This window comes from Mirounga angustirostris, unplaced genomic scaffold, assembly GCF_029215605.1.
Source record: "Mirounga angustirostris isolate CCGP_5_RB_7025 unplaced genomic scaffold, mMirAng1.0.hap1 SCAF_2, whole genome shotgun sequence".
Lineage (NCBI taxonomy): Eukaryota > Metazoa > Chordata > Mammalia > Carnivora > Phocidae > Mirounga > Mirounga angustirostris.
In genome coordinates, this window is record NW_026991710.1 from 56,785,885 (window position 1) to 56,806,389 (window position 20,505).

General features: G+C 39.0%; 1 protein-coding gene across 7 annotated transcripts in view; it reads left to right on the forward strand.

Moving 5' to 3' along the window:
- SLC4A4 (solute carrier family 4 member 4) overlaps positions 1-20,505 on the forward strand; it is a 351,609-nt gene that overhangs the window by 198,100 nt on the left and 133,004 nt on the right. For all 7 annotated transcript variants that reach the window (XM_045881041.3, XM_045881040.3, XM_045881042.3 and 4 more), the window contains exon 7: positions 42-118. In XM_045881041.3, the coding sequence (XP_045736997.1) occupies positions 42-118 (77 nt within the window). The remainder of the gene's footprint in view (positions 1-41; positions 119-20,505) is intronic.

Genomic DNA, 20,505 nt, shown 5'->3' on the forward strand with positions numbered 1-20,505 from the left:
TCTTGTGTTTGAAGTCTTTAATTCACTTTTGTTTTTTTCAGGTAGCCCAGCCATGACCCATAGGAATCTGACTTCCTCCAGTCTGAATGACATTTCTGATAAACCGGAGAAGGACCAGGTAAGCAAAGAAATCTTACTACTTTGAAACCTAAGACTAAATATGTGTCTAGAAGATGCTGGAATAAGATTAGAGATGATGGTTCCCTAACTTAAAAGGAACTGATATGTGTAGATGGGTTCTTTTTTTTTTTTTTTTTGCGCATGTTCTCTGAGGGAAGGGAAAGCACTATGTCAAGGGATTTGAAGTTCGAAGATAAGAATTAGTCTTGACTCCAACCCTTACAGATGTATTCTCTTGGGCAACTGAAGTCTTAGAGCTATAGTTATCTCAGTTTTTTTTTTTTTTTAAAGATTTTATTTATTTATTTGACAGAGAGAGAGAGAGACAGCGAGAGAGGGGACACAAGCAGGGGGGGTGGGAGAGGGAGAAGCAGACTCCCCACTGAGCAGGGAGCCCAATGCGGGGCTCGATCCCAGGACCCAGGGATCATGACCTGAGCCGAAGGCAGACGCTTAATGACTGAGCCACCCAGGTGCCCCATCTCAGTTTTAAAATAGTAATAATAATCCGTACCACAAGGTTATTGTGGGGATTAAAAGAGATAATTTAGGAAAAAGTGCATTGGTAAAGTATAAAGGTTTAAAAAATGCTGGCTATGGTTAACTTTTGGGGGATACGTCAGGCAAAGGTAATGATTGTCTTGTTAGCTGTGTATAGGTTTGTCTATTAAAACATAGTAAGTAGCCTATTTGACATGAAGAACGATTAGGTTTTGAATCTTGATTTACTTACTTTTTTAAAAAAGATTTTATTTATTTGAGGGAGAGAGAGAGCACACGCACGAAGCGGAGGGAGAAGTTGGCTCCCCGCTGAGCAAGGCCCTGGGATCATGACCTGAGCCAAAGGCAGATGCTTAACCTACTGAGCCACTCAGGTGCCCCTTGATTTACTTTCTTTTAAAAAGAATATGGTAGAATTTGGGCCATTTTTCCCAGTTGGGTGGACATAAAAATGGTGAGTAGGTATAATTTTGCGCTTTATATTAAAAAACAAAGCAAGTTACTTTGGACTAATTGGGTGAAAATTCCACCTGAATAAAGAAATCTGAATTATATATTCGAAGGCAATGGAGACTTTTGATGATGTGCCTCTTTCTTGGACAGCTCTTAGAGTAGTGACAGAGGTTTAGAGGCCTTGCTGAATTCTGAAAGGTACAGGAAAGGTGAATTTATGTTTTCTTGTGAAGTGGCTTTTGGATTTTTTCTTCCTCCCCTTCACCAGCAGCACCCGATTCAGGCCTTCATCATCTCATACTGGATTGCTAGAAAGCTTTGGAACTGATCCCTTGTCTCTGTTTTCTCCTATTTCAATAATATGTTCTTTTGTTTTGTTTTGTTTTGTTTTGTTTTCAGTAATATGTTTTTCATATTATTGCCCTCATATTTCTCTCCTGGATCAAAGGTTTATAATGGCTTCCCATCAAGCTAAATTCAGATTTCCCTACCTGACTTTCAAGATTCTCTGAAATCTAGTGTTGTCCTTCTTATTTTAATTTGTGTTCCTCAGAAGAGGAACTCTCTTGGCTTTGGTCAGGCTGAGTTACCTCCCTGTTACATTGAGATTGATCTTTGATTCCTAGAGCTGCTCCCCTTCATATGCTAATATGGATAGCTCTCCTCCCTTGTATTTGCCTCCACCTTGAAGTGAGCAGAAGATCATTTAAATATTGGATACATTGGGAGCTACATAGCTGTAGCAGCAAAGAGAAAACTCAGTAAACGAGGACTTGTTTAGAGTTGCCCTCAAAATTATTTGGCCCATTTTGGCTCCATTCAATATTTACCACTAAGGTTCTGTTTCTGTGGTTTGCCAGGGGTCTTGATACTGAATAAGGCAGTGCACTTGATACAGAATAAGGCAGAGTTAGGAATATCTGGTTGACAGACTTTTTTTTGGAAAAAAAAAAAAGCTTCTTTTATTACTGACAGTTTTCTTGCCAGGAATTGGCCAATAAGCAGCTGGTAAATGCTAGCTAAGAGAAATTTCTTACCTTCTTGAGTGTCTTCAGATCTGGGCATATGCAGAGGAAATTTGATGGCTTAAGATGCATATTACATAAGCTTTTGATTCCAGTGTTAGATGAAATATGTTGGAACATAATGGTTCGGGGGTGTTGATTTAGCTGTAAAACCTGTGTGATTGCAGTACTTGAAACAAGAATCTTTGATGCCTATCATGAACATCTCATATTCATCGAGGTTCATATTAAGTGAAACCAGGAAGATTTAAATCAGAAGTTTTTGTCCTTTTTGTTTTCAAAGCCAGGAAGTGAAGGCTGATGAATGTATCATTTTTTTTAAAAAAAAGACTTTATTTATTTGTTTATTTCAGAGAGAGAGAGAAACTGAGTGTGTGAGCAGGGGGAGGAGCAGAGGGAAGTGGACAAGCATACTGGACACTGAGCACAGAGCCCCAAGCAGGGCTCCATCCCAGGACCCTGAGATCATGACCTGAGCTGCTACCAAGAGTCAGACGCTTAACTGCTTAACCCACTGAGCCACCCAGGCATCCCTATTGTGTGTTTTTAACAAAACACAATGTATCATTTTAAGAGCAACTGTCCATCTACATTGTATCTATTACAGTAACTGCAGTTAATCCAATGAGCTCTTCATCCCACAAAGAGGAAGAAAGTCCATTCTTTGCTTCCCACCAAAGAGTATGAAGAGAAGTTTGGAACTGACCCATGATCTCATCTACAACCAAAGGCAAATTAGGAATTCAAACTAATATTTTTCAGTTTCTGTACTTACTATTTTAGTAACTTCAAATACAAAAGCTTCTGGATCATTTTAGGGTGAGAAGAAAATGGGTTTGTAAAGAAGATGAAGCTATGGCAAACCCCCCCACCCCCAATAAACTCAGGCTTTTATTTTTTAACCTTTTTTTTCCCTCTGTTTGGGTAGGAAAAAAAGGTTGCCAGGCTCAAATTTGTTTTGAAAAAGCTTTTATAATTAATTAGCCAATGTCCTGGAAATGATTTTGGCAGTAAAGTCAAACTTGTTCTGTATGCTTTTCCAAGTTGGCCCCAAAAACTTCCATCCAACTGGAACTGAAGTTTCTGATTGACTGATGATTCTGCCTGGCTACAATTGGAACAGTTGCAATGGTGTCTCTCCCCTTCCTGGAGCTATATAACTTCCCTATAGCACAAGAACTACGGGTTTAATGTTCAGAGTTAGGAAGAAGAGCAGAATTTCTTTGACAGCAACATAGTGACAAAATTTGAGGGCATATTTTTTATGAGATTCTGTTTTGGGAAAACAGAAGAAACAAATCTGTGGACTGCACTTTTTCTCTCTGGCTCTGCCAAGCCTATGTACTTATGATTTCAGTAGCGGCTGCCTTATTGAGAAATAGCTCAAAATAGTTAACAGCAGAAGAGCATAGCCAAAATTTAGGTGATTCAATGCCTCAACAATATTCCAACTTGGATGTTATATTTATTAAGCAGAAAAGCACCTGGGGAGAAGGAGATAAAAAAAAAAAAAAACATCTGGAGCTCATCTACTTGTAAATCTACATAAATAATCTCTTCTGTTTTGTTGCTATGGAAGATTTTTTTCTTCATTATCCAGTTACCTTCCCCATTTACCTTAGATTGATTTGTTTTTCTATCTCCTTTTATTCCTTTTTTGTTTTTTAAAAAAACTTACAAGTGCAATGGGTGCTTGTCAAATGCCGTAACTTAGTTCTGGTTTGCATCTGAGTATGGAATCAGCTGTGAGGATGAGCAAATCTTTTCTCATTTTACTTCTTAACTTTAGCTCTGGTAGAAGTACTATGCTAAGTGGTACAATGACTTTAAAAGGGCTTGACTTTTTTCAGGTTATCAGTAAAATGCAATAACATCTCACAATTACATGATCAACCTTCAGTGAAATGGCAGTCCGTAGACTACAGTGAATGCAGTAGATGATGTAGAAATACCTTGCAGATTCTCAGGGAGACACTGCTCACATAACCTTGTAACTTCTTATCTGGTTATCACTTCTAGCTTATCTGAGAACCTATCCATAGGTCTACTGGTAGAATTTGGCCGAAGGTTAATTTCTAAAATGTGTTATAATCATTTTTAGCACTACTTATTGCCTGTTATCTCCCAATGTACTTGCCTGTCTTGGTTTCTGTTTTTGAAGTCCTAGGTTTTTTGGGTTTTTTTTTTTTTGTTTTTTTTTTGCAGAAATCGACCTGGATTTAAATATTTTGTCAGACAGTAAGAGGATGAAACCATTAAAACCATGTATAAGTTTGAAATTGCTAAGCCATGACTGCCTTAAAATGAAATCTAGAAAGAAACATTTTGTGATTGAACAACTCCTAATCCTTTTCTTACACATAAGTAATATAGGACTGAGTCAACTAAATTCAGCTGAGATGATTTCTTCATAGTTCTGAAGATTTCCTTCCTAAGGCTCACATAAAACTTCCCTTAGCGTTAATAGCTATTTCATACTCACAGTGACAGAAAAATACAATAGCACCTCCTTTTCTTTTTCACAGCCCAGCCAGAAAGCCCTCTAATTCACACCGAGCACTGGTGGTCGCGGTTCCCTCCTCAGGGAAGATGCAGTGGCTAAGAAAGGCTCATATTTTCTGAGGTTTTAATACTTGTCTCTAGCACATTTTTAGGGACCATTGAAACACTGCGGTGTTGGGAGAACTCCAAATGGAATCACATCTGTGAAAATCTGAGAACAAAGGCATGTTGTGAGGAGGTGGTTACATCCTTAGATGTCATTAGTCACTATGGTTTGGGTGGCTGCAGTGAGCTTCCCTGTGGCTCAGTGGCTACAGCGTTTCTTCAGCCATGTGTCCTTGATGGGACCTGGTGTAGTCCCTGCAATGATTATCTTTGGAGTCAGGGAGTTTGCCAGTGTTCTGGATCATCGGGTGTTCCTATAATTTCAAAGGGCATTAGCTTGCCACTTAGATAATTAACAAAACTGGTATTTGTTATCATCTTTTCCTTTTCTATGAGAAATTTGACTTTATATAGCTTCCTTCTCCCACCTGATGCTCTCTCACATATTTTTAAAGAATTAACAGTGGTTAATAGTATGTTTGAGAAGTGCTGACATACTGATTTCATGAACCTGTGTCCCACTTAAAATTGGGGCAGTTGGATTTTCCCATTTTCATAATGCTATATACTTTCATGAAAGCTGTTTATTTGAATCAAAGACTAACATTCAGTGAAAAACAGGTTCTGTGTCAGATTGAAAATGAAGCAGATTAACCTGTCTGAAGTAAACTAAGCTCTATCTTGTATTTTCAGGCAAAGAAAAGAGGAGTTTTTTTGTGAAACTTAGAACTATGATTTTAAGTCACGGTGAGGCTGCAACAAATTTGAACTTTTATATCACCCCATAACTGTATGCTGCTGTGATTTGAACTCATTCACTCATTCAAAAAGTATATTCTGTGCTAGAAAGTGTTCTCAGAGGTAGGTAGGATTCCAGAGATGAATGAGACATAAATTTTTTGACTCATAAACTCCCATGCTTTTGAGGACAGGTAGGCAATAAACAATAAAAACAAGTAAACAAATGAATAGAGTAATTTCACACAATCACAAATACTATCTTGAAGATACAGCAGAGTAATGTGAAGAGGTACAGAAAAGCTGTTTTAGGTAGGAGGGTTAGCCAGAAAGGAGAAGCTATGGGGGAAGAGGCTTCTATACTAAGCAAAAAGCAATAGTAAAACCTTGAAACAGGAATGAATGTGGTGTATCCAAGAAATGGGAAGAAGAAAAAACAAGCCCAGAGTGGCTGGAGCAAAGTAGTAGATGAGACCAGAGAAGTTACACAGGGGTACCTTTTCATTTTTATTCTAAGTGCAGTGAGACACTGTTTTTGGAGTTTTACCTGGAGAGTTGTATGTACTGATTTACATTTTTAAAAGATCACTGAAGATCCTGGGTAATAGGATGGAGGAATTTGCCAGTGTTCTGGATCATCGGGTGTTCCTATAATTGACCATTGGATGAACACCACAGTGCATTAAACTGATAGCCCTAAAAACCCAATAGCCAGTTTCTTAATATATTTACCATAGACATCAAGATCTTATTTCTGTCAGTAAGGGAAGTTCTCCTGTTTCACAAAGTATTTTAAGAAAGAAAAAGTTTCGTATTAATTAGATTAAATTATGAATATTAATAAAATATTAAAATATTTTAATGCACCGGAGCTGGACATGAGCCACCAAGAGTGGTGAGTCTGAGCTTTTGAGTGATTGCTTCTCTACCTCCGGTTCTCCTGTTGTTGTTACTGCTGGCTGACGTCAGGCACGTCACCTGGGTAAAACCCATGACTCATGTAACCTTCACTGGAGGTCTCTCTGAGGAACAGTGACAAGCATCTTAGTTTTTACTGTTCAGAAAGGAGCACTGGTGTGTAGGAACAGAACAGAGCAGCCGATTGGGGGTCCTGAGCCACACTCTTACCTGTACCTGTGAAAGAATTGAACTCAGGACAACTGCAGGGCATTCCTGTATTGGGCATATAATGAAAGGGATGGCAGGTTTTATGTCTTAAATAATTAACTGGCATGTTTTATATTTGATGGCACTTTTTTCCTCTTTTCAATACGTAGCAATCTACTGTATTCCAAAACCATGAATATTCTTAGAATATATTAAAGAGAGTCATAGAATGCCATCAACAGTTATCTCTGATGGATGTCTACTCTCATGTCACATGTTGCCTACTTCTGACCATGACTTCATTAAAAAGATAAACAACTTTTTTTCCCTTGGAAGCGACAAATTGTTACACAACCAGAAAACAGCAATACCTTATGATGAACACCCTAAGGGCCTAGTTAAAAAACCTTTCTAATAGTTGTAAATATATACATGGAGTCATTCTTAACCTGCTATAGTGACATGTTATTATCTGTATGTTTTTTTAAACTTTAGTTTTTTCCTGGTTTACAGAGCATACAAAATTGCTGTAAAAATTCAAACAAAGCAACTATGAATAAAATAGAAAGTGAAAGGGGCGCCTGGGTGGCTCAGTTGGTTAAGTGACTGCCTTCGGCTCAGGTCATGATCCTGGAGTCCCGGGTTCGAGTCCCACATTGGGCTCCCTGCTCGGCAGGGAGTCTGCTTCTCCCTCTGACCCTCCCCCCTCTCATGTGCTCTCTCTCATTCTCTCTCAAATAAATAAATAAAATCTTAAAAAAAAAAAAATAGAAAGTGAAAGTTCACAAATCCTCACCCTAAAAATAACCACTATTAGCAGTTTGATGGAGAGTCCTCTAGATTTTTTCTATGCCTAAAAACTTATATACTTACTTATATAAAATACAAATAGGGTCATACTGTTCTGCAGCTGGATTTTTTAAAACCTAACAATGCCACAGACATCTACCTTATTCTTTTTAAAGGCTGTAGTCCACAAGAATCCTATTTTATTTAAATGATGTTCTCTTATAGATATTTTTATTTTCATTTCTTTGCAATTACCAATCAAGGTTTTAAGAAAAATCCTTATTGTAATTTTTTTTTTTTTTTGCATTCTTTAGTGAGTATTTCTGGAGGAGAAATTTTTATAAGTGGAATTGCTGGCTCACTGTGTATTGCCAATTACCTTTCCAAAAGATTATACCAATTTGTGTCCTAGATTTTTTAAACACTTTAATAAATCCTCCTCCACTGCTGGGATACTGTATGCCAATCAGATTTGAGTTTCTTCTTTATGATTCACTCCAGTAAAAGCTTAGCGACTCATGTTGCTAAAGTGAAAAGAATCTCAGTCACTAGCATCTGCCTCCCAGATCACTTTGGGGGCTTTTTTCAGAAGCTTAAAATATTGAGGCTAAAACTGGGTTTATTCTCCCAGTCTGATTGGATCTCTGAGCTGGCTAATCCTCCTGTCTTCTGAGGTAAAGAGGTGAAAAGTACAGTGACAGTAGACTCAGCCACTTGTATGTTTCTTATTGTTTCTGCTGAAAGGTGTTGCTGTCCCCAGCTCTCAAAGAAATCCTTCAGGCTTTGTGGGAATTTCCTTGGCAACCAAGAATGGCTTCATCTCAAGAGCCCTTCTTGGTGGTCAGCATTTGGAACAAAAAGGAAAACTGCAAGAAGAGTTGGACAAGTATTCTTTTTGAAGCACTGGTCAACACATTTGCAGCTTGGCTCTGCATCTCCTTCCTCGCCCTGACTGCCCACCCCTGTGAGAATTTTAAGTGAACTTACATCCAGACTGTAAAGTTATTTAAATGAGAAGTTCATACCTTATGGGGAAGTGCTTTATTAGGAACTTTGAAGGAGTGTTGTCATCTGGGATAACTGATTAAGAGATCATCGAACCATTCTTTACATGTTGGGGAGTATTTGCAGATTTTGCTGTTTCTTTATTTCCCCTTTGACAGGGGATGGCTGCAGAGTAGATTTACAAAGAGGCCATTTCATGGGAGGAAGTATTTCTTGCTCTTCTTCAGAAAGAGAAGGGCTCCCCACTGTTTCCAGCTCACTTGTCTGATTGATCCAGTGGCTAGTTGATAGATTTGCTTCCACAGAATCTCATGACCTTATCAGTCACCAGCAGAGCTTCCTGATTTCTCCATGTGTTACCACCAATGGTCTGGGTTCACTCTCTAGAACTGAACTGAAATGAAAACAACCATCCTTTCTTTCCTCTCTACCTCCATGTGTTAAAAGAGCAGCAGGGGTGCCTGGGTGGCTCAGTTGGTTAAGCAACTGCCTCCAGCTCAGGTCATGATCCTGGAGTCCCAGGATCAAGCCCCACATTGGGCTCCCTGTTCAGCAGGGAGTCTGCTTCTCCCTTTGACCCTCCCCCCTCTTGTGCTTTCCTCTCTCTCAAATAAATAAATAAAATCTTCAAAAAAAAAAAAAAAAAGAGCAGCAGTAATTTTTTCCTACAATCTGAAAGACAGTAGTTAATTATACCAAACTGGCATTATTGCCTAATCAGTGTTCTGTGCATCCACATGCGAGAGGCGAGAAAGTAACTGAGTCATTGTATAGGTAGCCATTGTAATCATTTTGAACTTCAAAAGTAGCTGCACTGTTGTTGATTCAGGGCTCCACCTGCTATATTGAGTCTATCCCTCTATGAAGAATAATTAACAATAATTAACAACTAATATAGTTAGACACTTACTTACACTAATGCTTTGGTGTTGGTACGATCAGCCCCGTTTTACATATTGGCAAACTTGAGGCACAAAGAGATTAAGTAATTTCCCCAAAGTTAAATAGCAGCTAAGTGGTAGAGCTGCATCCTGGCCCTGCAGCCTATCCTCTTAATGAGTACAGGGATGCTGCCTGTTTGGATTAGGGTCTTTTTTAGGTCCCAAGGCTCAGGTGTCAAATTGATAGTTATTGCCCTTCAGTCTGTCCTTGAGGCGCACATCATGCTGAATAGGCTAATCATCAGAATTCCTACAATGTAAACAGATTCTTAAGGGTCTTATGGTGACCAGACGTTTCTGCTGCCACAGTGATTAAAAGACTCAACCAGTAGTTTGTTGTGTGCCCAGACCCTAAGTGGTGTTGGTGGAGGTCAATGAGAGAAGGCTGATAGAATAAAAAGTATAATATATGATCTTAGATTGTGAGTTTCTAACTAGCTGGAGAGACCGAATAAACTGTTGGTACTGACACTAAAGTACAGCAGTCCAGTGAAAGACAAGATAACTGTGTGGGCCAGAACCATCAATCACAGAGAAATGAGGGACTCTAGAAGCATCTTTCCACTGGAGAGAACATCAGTAACAGAAAATGAGTTTTAGCCGAATAAAATACTTCTCTTTGGAGAAAAAGGTAAGAGGTGGGGGAAATAAATTGGAATGTCGATGGACATCTTGGCCATTTGCAACAATGTGGATGGAACTGGAGGGTATTATGCTGAGCAAAATAAGTCAATCAGAGAAAGACATGTATCGTATGACCTCACTGATATGAGGAATTCTTAATCTCAGGAAACAAACTGAGGGTTGCTGGAGTGGTGGTGGGTGGGAGGGGTGGAGGGCCTGGGTGATAGACATTGGGGAGGGTATGTGCTATGGTGAGTGCTGTGAAGTGTGCAAGACTGTTGAATCACAGATCTGTACCTCTGAAGCAAATAATACATTATATGTTAAAAAAAAAAAAAGACAAGAAGATAGCAGGAGGGGAAGAATGAAGGGGGGGGAATCGGAGGGGGGAGACGAACCATGAGAGACTATGGACTCTGAAAACAAACTGAGGGTTCTAGAGGGGAGGGGGGTGGGAGGATGGGTTAGCCTGGTGATGGGTATTAAAGAGGGCACATTCCTCATGGAGCACTGGGTGTTATATGCAAACAATGAATCGTGGAACACTACATCAAAAACTAATGATGTAATGTATGGTGATTAATATAACAAAAAAAGAAAAAAAAATGAAATGTAACTATCTGCAGGTTAACCATACAAGTGAACAATTTGGTTTATCCAATAAATGGAAAATAATGTGATTTAAAAATTCTTTGAAATAATGGCCCCCCCCAATTTAATGAAAGACAAGATTTCAAATTTTTTTAATGTTTGAGTTAACCTGTAGAGTTAGCAAAAGTAGATTAGTTAGCTAGTTGATTTGTCTGTGGACCATGGTGGATACTCCCTTCATTTACAGATCCTTACTTACAAACACCCCATGGCTCCTTGACTTTCAGGTTGTTCAGTGTTCACTCTCACTATAGATATATTCACCCCTTGACCATGAAGTGTAAGAGGTATACATCATTATAACTTCCATATTTTTTTTTCTGGTAAGAGGGAAGCAATTAATACTGATTTTTTTTTTTTTTAATAAAGCTGATCTCAGTAGTAGGTTTGAAGACTTAAATAAGCATGTTAAACCTTAAGTGCTATGAATCTCAGTTTCCTGTTTCATAATACAGGTGTTATGATTCAGTCTGAACTGCCTCCTCCACAGGGTTGTTGTGTGTAAAGGAACATGCTTAAAACACTTTAAAATAGTATAGAAATTTTCATTATCACTGTCATTTTCATTATTTAAATCTGCTGTTGGTTTTTATTTTTGGTTGGTTTTGCAGTAAGACTGGTGGGATGGAAGTCAATTTCATTTCAGATTTCATTCCTCACCTTTCAAATTTACATTGCTAATTTGGCTCTTTGGGGTTTCATACTCAACTTTTGCACTCCACTGCTCTGCCTGCACGCTGCTGAATGTGCCCGATTGTCCTGTGACTATTACTGCATGCACATTTCCACTGGACCCAAATGTCCCTTTTTTTCTCTGCTTTTCCAAATCCCACCTTTCCTTCAAAACCTAAGTCAAGTCTACTTTTTTCATACATGCATCCTTGAACATTCTGGCTCATGTTAATTACTCCTGTCTCGGATTTCTGACACCACCTGGCACTTACTACTTGTCATTTCACATGGATGCACCTGTTTGTTATGGTTTTTTTATATGTATGTATGTCTCATCTTTATGGGGTGTGGGGAAGGGAGGCAGAGGGTTGGGGTCGGGGGGCAGAAGAGGCAGCAGTCTTGTGATTTAGTTGCTGTTGGGAATGATGATGATTAATCAAGGGTGAATCAGCTTCCACTTACCCTTTCTTGAGAACTTTTTCTTTTTAAAGGCTGAGAAAATGAATATGAGAGTTTCTCAGAGAAAGGTGATTTCTCAGAGCATTGTTATTATCTTTTCTTTTTGGTGGCTTGAAAAATTAGTATTTCTTATGATTGCTGATAGAGTGTTTCATTAGGTTAACCAGTTGCTTGAAATGCATATGCTTGCCCATCTCATACATTTAAAATTTCTTTTTTTTGGCTAGGACAATCATGCAAATGCTAACATTTCAAATATAGTTTGCTCTTTCATTTGTTATAATCCATTTACACATTTTTTCTCATAATGAAAGCTCAATGGAACATAGGTAACTGGCTGATTGACATAGTTTAAAGAAAACACCAGATCTTTTTTTTTTTTTTTGCCCTTTATTTAAAACAAAGTGTAGTGTGGCACAAGGACATATTGGAAAAGCCAACTGTCAGCACAGAAAGATGTTCTGTTGCAAGATGACATGGTATTGCTAAGTTTTCCCAAGCATGGCACATTTAAATGATGGACTATCAACATTTTACTTTTAGATATGAGCTACTTCACTTTGTATGAAATTAGTGAGAAATTAGGGGCAAGCCATATCAAATTTGGAAAGAATTTATCATTGAGTGGGATTTATTATTGAAATTACAGTTCTATACATTATTATAACCCTATTTTGCTCATACATTTTTCTTTTTTCTTTTTTTTTTAAAGATTTTATTTATTTATTTATTTGAGAGAGAGAGAGAAAAAAAAACAGCATGAGAGGGGATAGGGTCAGAGGGAGAAGCAGGCTCCCCGCCGAGCCGGGAGCCCGATGTGGGACTCGATCCTAGGACTCCGGGATCATGACCTGAGCTGAAGGCAGTCGCTTAACCAACTGAGCCACCCAGGCGCCCGCTCATACATTTTTCTATAGTTTAGATTGCTGGGACAGCATTATGGTAAAGATCCAAGTATATTATTAAAAAGAAGAAAGAACAAATCAAGTTGAAATCCATGTATTAGGATGACTTGTTTCAGAAGAACCTTTTGGTCAGAGTGAAATGTTGATCTTTTCTTCTGGTGTTTTTGATGGCATTACTCATTGTTTCACAAATGAAACTTACCAGGGTAAAGCTCATTTCGGTATCAGCTTATTTGTGATCCTGAGAAATAAACCAGGGGAATTCCAGATATTTCAATAAGTGGCCTCTATATTGTGGTTTTGTATGAAGAAAAACTAGGTGCATAATTTATTGCCTTGTTGAATTATGATCTCGAAGAAGGCATCCTCAGACACTTGCGCCCGAGAAGGGAGATCTTGTTTAGAAAAATAACAACTGCTACTAGTACTTAAAATTGTTGTGAAACTCTTTTCCTAAGTGCAGGATTCTTACGGAGTGACTGTTGTCATCAGGGGATCATGAAAACCTCTGTAAAAACGTGTCATGAAAGAATTTTCTTGGGGTGATGGCAGTGCTGTTCCTGGGCCCCCATGTCTTTGTGGGACTCTGCATGAAGTCCTGCTAATGCAGGAGAGTGTGATGAATTCTTTTGAGAACCTGGATTCAGGTTACATTTTGGTTTCTAGTCATACTTCTAAAAATTCCTATGGTTTTTCATTTTTAAAAGATGTATTGAAGTAGGACAACATGTAGGTTTTATTAAAATAAAAAACAATAAATGAAAATGAAATGCTTTTAGAAGATTCTCCCTTTTCTCGAAAGTTATAGTAGGGGCTGTATGCTCCTGTCTTACATATTCCCTAGTCAATGCCTTCATGGTCTAAATCCTCAGTTTGTAATACCTCAGTACAGAAGGACTTGGAGAAAAGGATTTAAATCAAAGGGATAGAAGACTTAGAGTTGTTCTCCCCTCCCCCCCCCCCGAATTTTCTGGATAATAAGAAATGTGTGTTGCTTGAAGTAGTAACAAATTCTGGGTTTTATAATCCCAGAGATGTTGGTTCAAATACTAGCTTTCTTCCTTACTAGCTGAGTAATCCTGTGCAGGTACCTAATGTCTCTGAGCCTTAGGAGAGTGGGTAGAAACCTTACCTCTCAGATTCTTTTGAGAATAAAACAAGAAAATGTATGTGAAGTACACCAGGTAGAGAGATGATGTGCTTGCCCTCTGCTTTCTTCTGTCTCTGTGAATAGTGCAGTAGGATAAACTATGAAACAAAGTCCTCACAGAGTGGAGTGAGTAAAATGAGTGAAGCAATATAAGTTTTAACTTTGTAGCGATTCAAGACAAAGTAGCAAGATAGAACACTGGGGTATTTTAAAAATTTTCTTAGAATAGATCTTAATGGGGCACCTGGGTGGCTCAGTCATTAAGCGTCTGCCTTCGGCTCAGGTCATGATCCCAGGGTCCTGGGATCGAGTCCCACATCGGGCTCCCTGCTCGGCAGGAAGCCTGCTTATCGCTCTCCCACTCCCCCTGCTTGTGTTCCTGCTCTCGCTATCTCTCTCTCTGTCAAATAAATAAATAAAATCTTAAAAAAAAAAAAAAGAATAGATCTTAATGTAGAATGATTCTCTATTAAATAGTTCCCAGAGGAGCATACAAGTGAAATTTTATAGTGGTGGCATTTTCTCTTTTTCCTGAAAGTAGTGAGCTCCTCACCAGCCAATAGCAATATGTTAAGACTTACTTTGCATTTGCACAAACCAGTGTGGTTTTTAAACCTGAGAATGTAGAAAACTGATGAAGCACTATAAAGAAAATATAAGACAGGGTTTGCATGGAAGGAGAGTGCCACGAACATCACTCATGGCTTAAAGCCGTTTGGTGGCTGTCCATTGCCTTTTTGATGAACCCAGGATCCTTAGCATGGCCTTTATAGCCCTGCACTGTCCTGTCTCACTTCTCTCTCCAAAGTCATTTTTCAAGGTTCTCTCCCTCGCTGACTGTACTCCAATCACATAGTGTTCTTTTAGGTCCATTAAGGTGTCAGTCTGCCCCTGCCTTGGGGCCTTTGCCTGTGCTGTTTCCTCTGACTGAAATGCTCTTCCTGCCCAGGCAACTGTTGTTCACTCATTCCTCTGTGAACGTCACCCCTTCAGGGAAGTTTCTGGTGACTCTCCAGTCTCGGTTAGAGCCTGTGGCTATAGGGTCTTGTTGCACATTATACTTTTCCATCATGACACCTACTACAACTGTCATCGAGTCATTGCCTATCTTAATTTTTGGTCAAATGCTAGTCTTCACCAATAGGCTCTTTGCTTCAGAGTTGAAGAGATGATGTCTGGCAAGCTATGGCTCGTGGGTCAGAGACTGCCAGTGGCCTAAGAATGGTTAAGCTAAGAACAGTTACAGTTTTAAAGTGTATGAAAAAAAGCGTATGTGACAGAGACTATTTGCCACCTGCAAAGCCTAAAACATTTACCATTTGACCTTTCAAAGAAAAAGTTTGCTAGCCTGTGATCCAAATCATTGCTACGTAGGTGGAATAAAAGAACTTGACTAAAGTTTTGACCATGTTTCTTTTCTGACCAGGCCACTTGATTGTAGTAAATATCCATAGAGTGTGTGATGATGTTGTAAGCACTTTGATGAGCTGAGGGCTGTGTGACCATCATAGGGTTTTAGCTGGAGAAGAACTATACTCAAAGTATGTGCATTAATAACCAGTGGAAATATGGAATGTCTTGGCATTCTCATGCCTTGGCATTTTTTAGCTTGTACTGCCCCGTTGAACAGATTTATTAGCAAATTGGATTAAGACATAATGCACACTTATCAGATTCTCAGAGGACAGAAAATTGACAAGGTTAGCTGTCTACGTTTTAAATTCTAGAATCAAGATGGAGAATGGTCCTGACAGGCTGAAACCACAAGGAATTTAACAAGAGTAAAGGTAAATTATGTAAGTTCAAAACATGAAGTGAATAAGAACGTATGAGAAATCCTGCTTTATTTGGATAGGAAGTTTATTGGATAGAAAGTTTCAAAGGCACCCATTACTCAAAAACAGTGGAGGGGATGTGGTTATGGTAACTAGGATGGTGAGATGCCTGGGCACTAACCTAATGGGAATAATTGAAGTAACTTTTCCAGAACTCTTGGAGAGGAGAAGGTTTGAGGGGTAGGAAGGTCATGAAGTTTGCTTTATAGTGAAAGAAAATAGATTTACTGTCTGTTGCCCTGGACATAAACTATAATAGCAGGTGCATGTTTCATGGAGGCAATTTTTATTTTAATATAAAGATGAATTAGATAGGAAATAGAGCTTTATCACTAATTTATGAAGCTTTTATTAAGTTCTCCTTGCACAAAGCACTGTAATAGGGTTCAGGACTACAGAAATGAATAGGACACAGTCTCTGCCTTGTAGGGGTTCTAATTACCCACTCTGAGATAAATCTGTAAATAATGTAGGGTGGTAGATATCTTAGTGGAGAAAAGGGAGTATGAATTCTGCCAGGGGCTGGGGAGTGGCCAGGGGTGACATTTGAGGTAATTCTTGAACTGAATGCTTTTACTATAGTGTTCAACAAGAAGCAAATGACTATATGTTAGGACCATAGTCGTAGGGTGGAAAATTAGACTAGATAGTCTTTGAGTTCTTTTAAGATTTTATGATTTGATGAATGTCAAACGAATGACACATAGGGATTCAAAAATTGAAAATTCAAAAAAAAGGAGGTAGAACGTAGCCTCAGAACCAGGGAACAAGGGAGCGAGTGAACCTTCAAGCTCAGTATTCGTGTCAGTAACGTGGTCATGATCTCCTGGTGCATTCAGTCAGAGCCCACCGGGTGCACGTGAAGACCCTGTCAAGGAAACTCCTTACAGCTGTTGTCTGCCCTTGTGTCAGGATTTTATTCTCCCCTTGGTTCTCTTTACCTACTTCTTCCGTATTTTCTATTGTTCTAATTTGGTGCATGTTCTCAGAGACCTCAGTGGAGGGTACGTTAAAAAAAATCTGCTAAATAAATAATAGCATGACTACTACAGATTTAATTATAGCTATACAGCTGCCTGTTTGAAGTGTTCTGCTGGGGCCATATGGTCCCTTGTACATCTCAGCCCTGGAAGGACCTGGTTTAAATGTTTCCCAGCTGACAGTGTTGAATTCTCAGAGAACTGCTAGTAGTCATTTGGAAGTCAATAGATGGTGTGCTTTACCTCTGTTGTCTCTCTGCAGATGGACGTTTTATTGACAATTTCTTACTAGGCTCCAAGTAGTCAGATATTAAAGCACCCACCCAGACAGGTCTCCAGAGTTATGTCTACTTGTTAGTTTTGCAGGCTGATTTTTATCACCACATTTGATGTGCTAAGTGGAAAGTACTTCTATATTTAACAACGTTCACTCACTGGCTTTTCAAAAACAGTATTTCAGTGGGTGATTCTTGTAATTATTTTCTGTGGCGTGGGGGGAACAGAAGTAGAGGGCTCAGGAGAGGGCATCTGTTATGCCCCTGTTACTGTTCTAAGAGTATGACCTTGAATGAATATTTAGCTTCTCTGGGTCTCAGGAGAGCCAGAACTGGCCCTTTCTGGGTCCCTTTTAGTTCCCAGACTCTGCAAGAATCATCTAGGGAACATGTTCTTGCCAGTGACGAGCATCTAGCATAGAGGGATGCTCTTCCTTTTTCCCATTGTGGTGTTTTGAGTATCTCTTTTCCTAGTACAAATTCCCCATTCTTTGGACCGCAAAAAGCTTTCAGTATGAACTCTGTACACAAAGGCCTAAACCTCAGAAAGTAGCAGTTTTGACCTTCATTATGTACTTTTTTCTGTTTAAAGACTGTCTAATGCATTTTTCCACATCAACAGGCCATTTAGTTTGTGATGAAATCATGGATGCTTTCACCAGAGAAATGCACAATAAATGTGTAGGCACAAAAACTTGCATATAATTTCAAAGTGCCTGTGGACCCCCCTGGATTCCCACCAGGGACCCCAAGTTTAGAACCACTGCTCTATGCTTTGACAAGAGTCCTGGCTCTTCCTTCTTGCTCTGAGTGAAAGAACTGCAGAGGTGAGGCTGAGGACAGAGAAGTAGAAGGTTGAAGCCCAAAGCACCAGCTCTGGGGTCCACGGGGCGTGAAGAGTGGAGCCCTGTCCAGCTCCTGGACTGCTCTAGTGTGGAGCATGTGGTGGGGGTGGTGGGCAGCATTTCCTCAGCTTCCACAAAAGAAAAGCACTCTGCATCGGTGTTTGTTGAGCCATTAACTTTCCACTCTTAGTTTGCCTTCATCACCTCTGATGACCCCACCCTCCCACCTCTCATCCCTTGCACTTTTTGTTTTTAAAAGAGCAGTCTGTGTTGTTTTATTAGCTACCTTGTCTGGGATGTGTGCAGAGGAGAATGCACATGAAACATTTCCCCTTAAACTATAATTTTCTCTTGAAGTCATTAACCCTGTGATGCTAATTTTTGTTTTGTCTTCATTTGATTGTTCCTTCTGCAGCCCCTCTCTCCCAATGGCAGCTGGAGATGGTGGGGCAGAAAGAACAAAAGAAACCCTGTGTTTAGGATCTTTCTTTTTGGGGTGGGAGAGGGAAGACTGTACACAGATACTGCTTTTTAGATATTAATAGGGTGAGAGTCAGAAGTAAAGCATTTAAGGTTTTTTTTTTCTTCCTGCTGAAAACATGGTCATTCAAGGACAAGTGTGTCATTTTGAGGGAATGCAGATAAAATGGCCCTGTTATTGTGAGGAATTGTGTTTGTTTTACTATATAGCTGCACTCATCACCCATGTTCTTGTCAACCTTCTATTTATCTGATTTTTTAGCCGTACCCTGGGGAAGGTGTCTCTGCAACCTTCTCTAGTTAAAAAGCCATGTATCTTTAAACTTGGTAGAATTAACTTGCCTACAAAAGCACTGTACTAGATGGATATATGTACTTAAGACTGTGATGCAAACTGGGGAAGAGATTTCTTCCTAAAATTCAGAAAGTTGTATCTGAATTAAGTATGGTACCAATCTGTCTTTTATTTTATTCCTTTGGAGGAGAAAAATTTTATTGTGCCAGTTACCTCTTCCCCATATATTCTAGGATGTTATTAAAGCTCTAACATGATAATAATTATTATTACCATTCTATTGCTTAGGTTAAAATAAAATGAAACTTTAGGGTGCAGGTTATTTTTAGTGCTCAGCCAAAATTTTAGTGGTGAATTTGTTGTTCATCAGTATTGGTGAAATATTTGTTTTTGATGTTAGGGAGCATTGGACATTTGAAAAAACATAGTTCTAATGTTGTGTGTCATTCTAGACTCTTCCTTCTCCCCTCTATCCAGGCATTCCAAAAATCCTGTATGTTCTGCCTTTTCCTGTTTCTCAAATCTCTTTTCAACATTCCATCCCCACTGATGTTCTCTTGGTTCAGAGTCTCATAATATTCCTCCATTTAACACATTTTTGAGGCGCCTGTTACTAGCTTAGCACTGTGCTTAACCACTTTCAGACATCATTCATCTACACCTCTTATTTTCTATGATGTGGTCATTTATTGCCCCCATTTTATGGATGAGGAAATCAGCTTAGAGAAATGAAGTCATTTGCCCATTGTTCCACAACTAGGAGGAGGAAGGACTGAGGTTTGCTTACAGCTCTGACCCCAAAGCTTATTCCTTCTCTCTACCTGGATATGAACAGCTGGAGAACAGTCACTGAGCTTAGCATGATAAAGCTTGGACTCTGGAGATAGACTTTGGTTTGAATCCTTACTCTGCCTTTTCTAGTTTCATGATCTTAGGTCATGTTATCTCTAAGTCTCATTTCCTCATGGTAAATAGTGACAACAATAACTTGCTGATAGAAATGTGGTGAGAATTTAATAAGATAACTCATGCAAAATTCCTGGTCTGATCTGGCCAGGAACTATTGATTTAAAAATGTTAGTAATCATTAGTATTACTTTTTAAAGAATTTTTTTTTAAATTTTATTTTATTATGTTAGTCACCATACAATAAATACATAATTAGTTTTTGATGTAGTGATCCATGATTCATTGTTTTCGTGTAACACCCAGTGCTCCATGCAGTATGTGCCCGCCTTAATACCCATCAACAGGCTAACCCCCCCCACCCCCCGCCCCTGAAACCCTCAGTTTGTTTCTCAGAGTCCATAGTCTCTCATGGTCCATCTCCCCCTCCGATTTCCCCCGCTTCATTTTTCCCTTCCTTCTCCTAATGTCCTCCATGCTATTCTTTATGTTCCACAAGTAAGTGAAACCATATGTTAATTGACTTTCTCTGCTTGACTTACTTCACTTAGCATAATCTCCTCCAGTCCCATCCATGTTGATGTAAAAGTTGGGTATTCATCCTTTCTGATGGCTGAGTAATATTCCATTGTATATATGGACCACATCTTTATCCATTCATCTGTTGAAGGGCATTTCAGCTCTTTCCACAGATTAGTATTACTCTTAATAATTTAAAAATCATTATTGAAGGCCATTGTGCCTCTTGGTGATGGTGCTTTTCGAATGCAGTTTTATCAAATAGGGATTTGAAATTCTAAATTAGGAAGGAATTCAATGTGTAACTATTCTTCGAAAGCAGGACTCCCTCAAAATTTTCCTGATAATTCCCAGAGAAGGGTAGGTCTTTAAGGCACTTTAACAGGGATTTAAAAACAAAACAAAATGAAACAAAGAAACAAACAAAAAACAATGAATGGTAGCTACCAAGCAACCTAAATATGAAAGTTATTTTTCATTGACCTATGCTCTTAAGTTTTAGAACCAGTAAAGGCTCTTTGCTTCTTCAGAGACTTTTTCAAGTTTGTTACCACCAAATGGGAGCACCTTTCCTGGATCTTCAGTGTCCTCATCTGTATTTATGTAGAGTCTAAGAACACTAC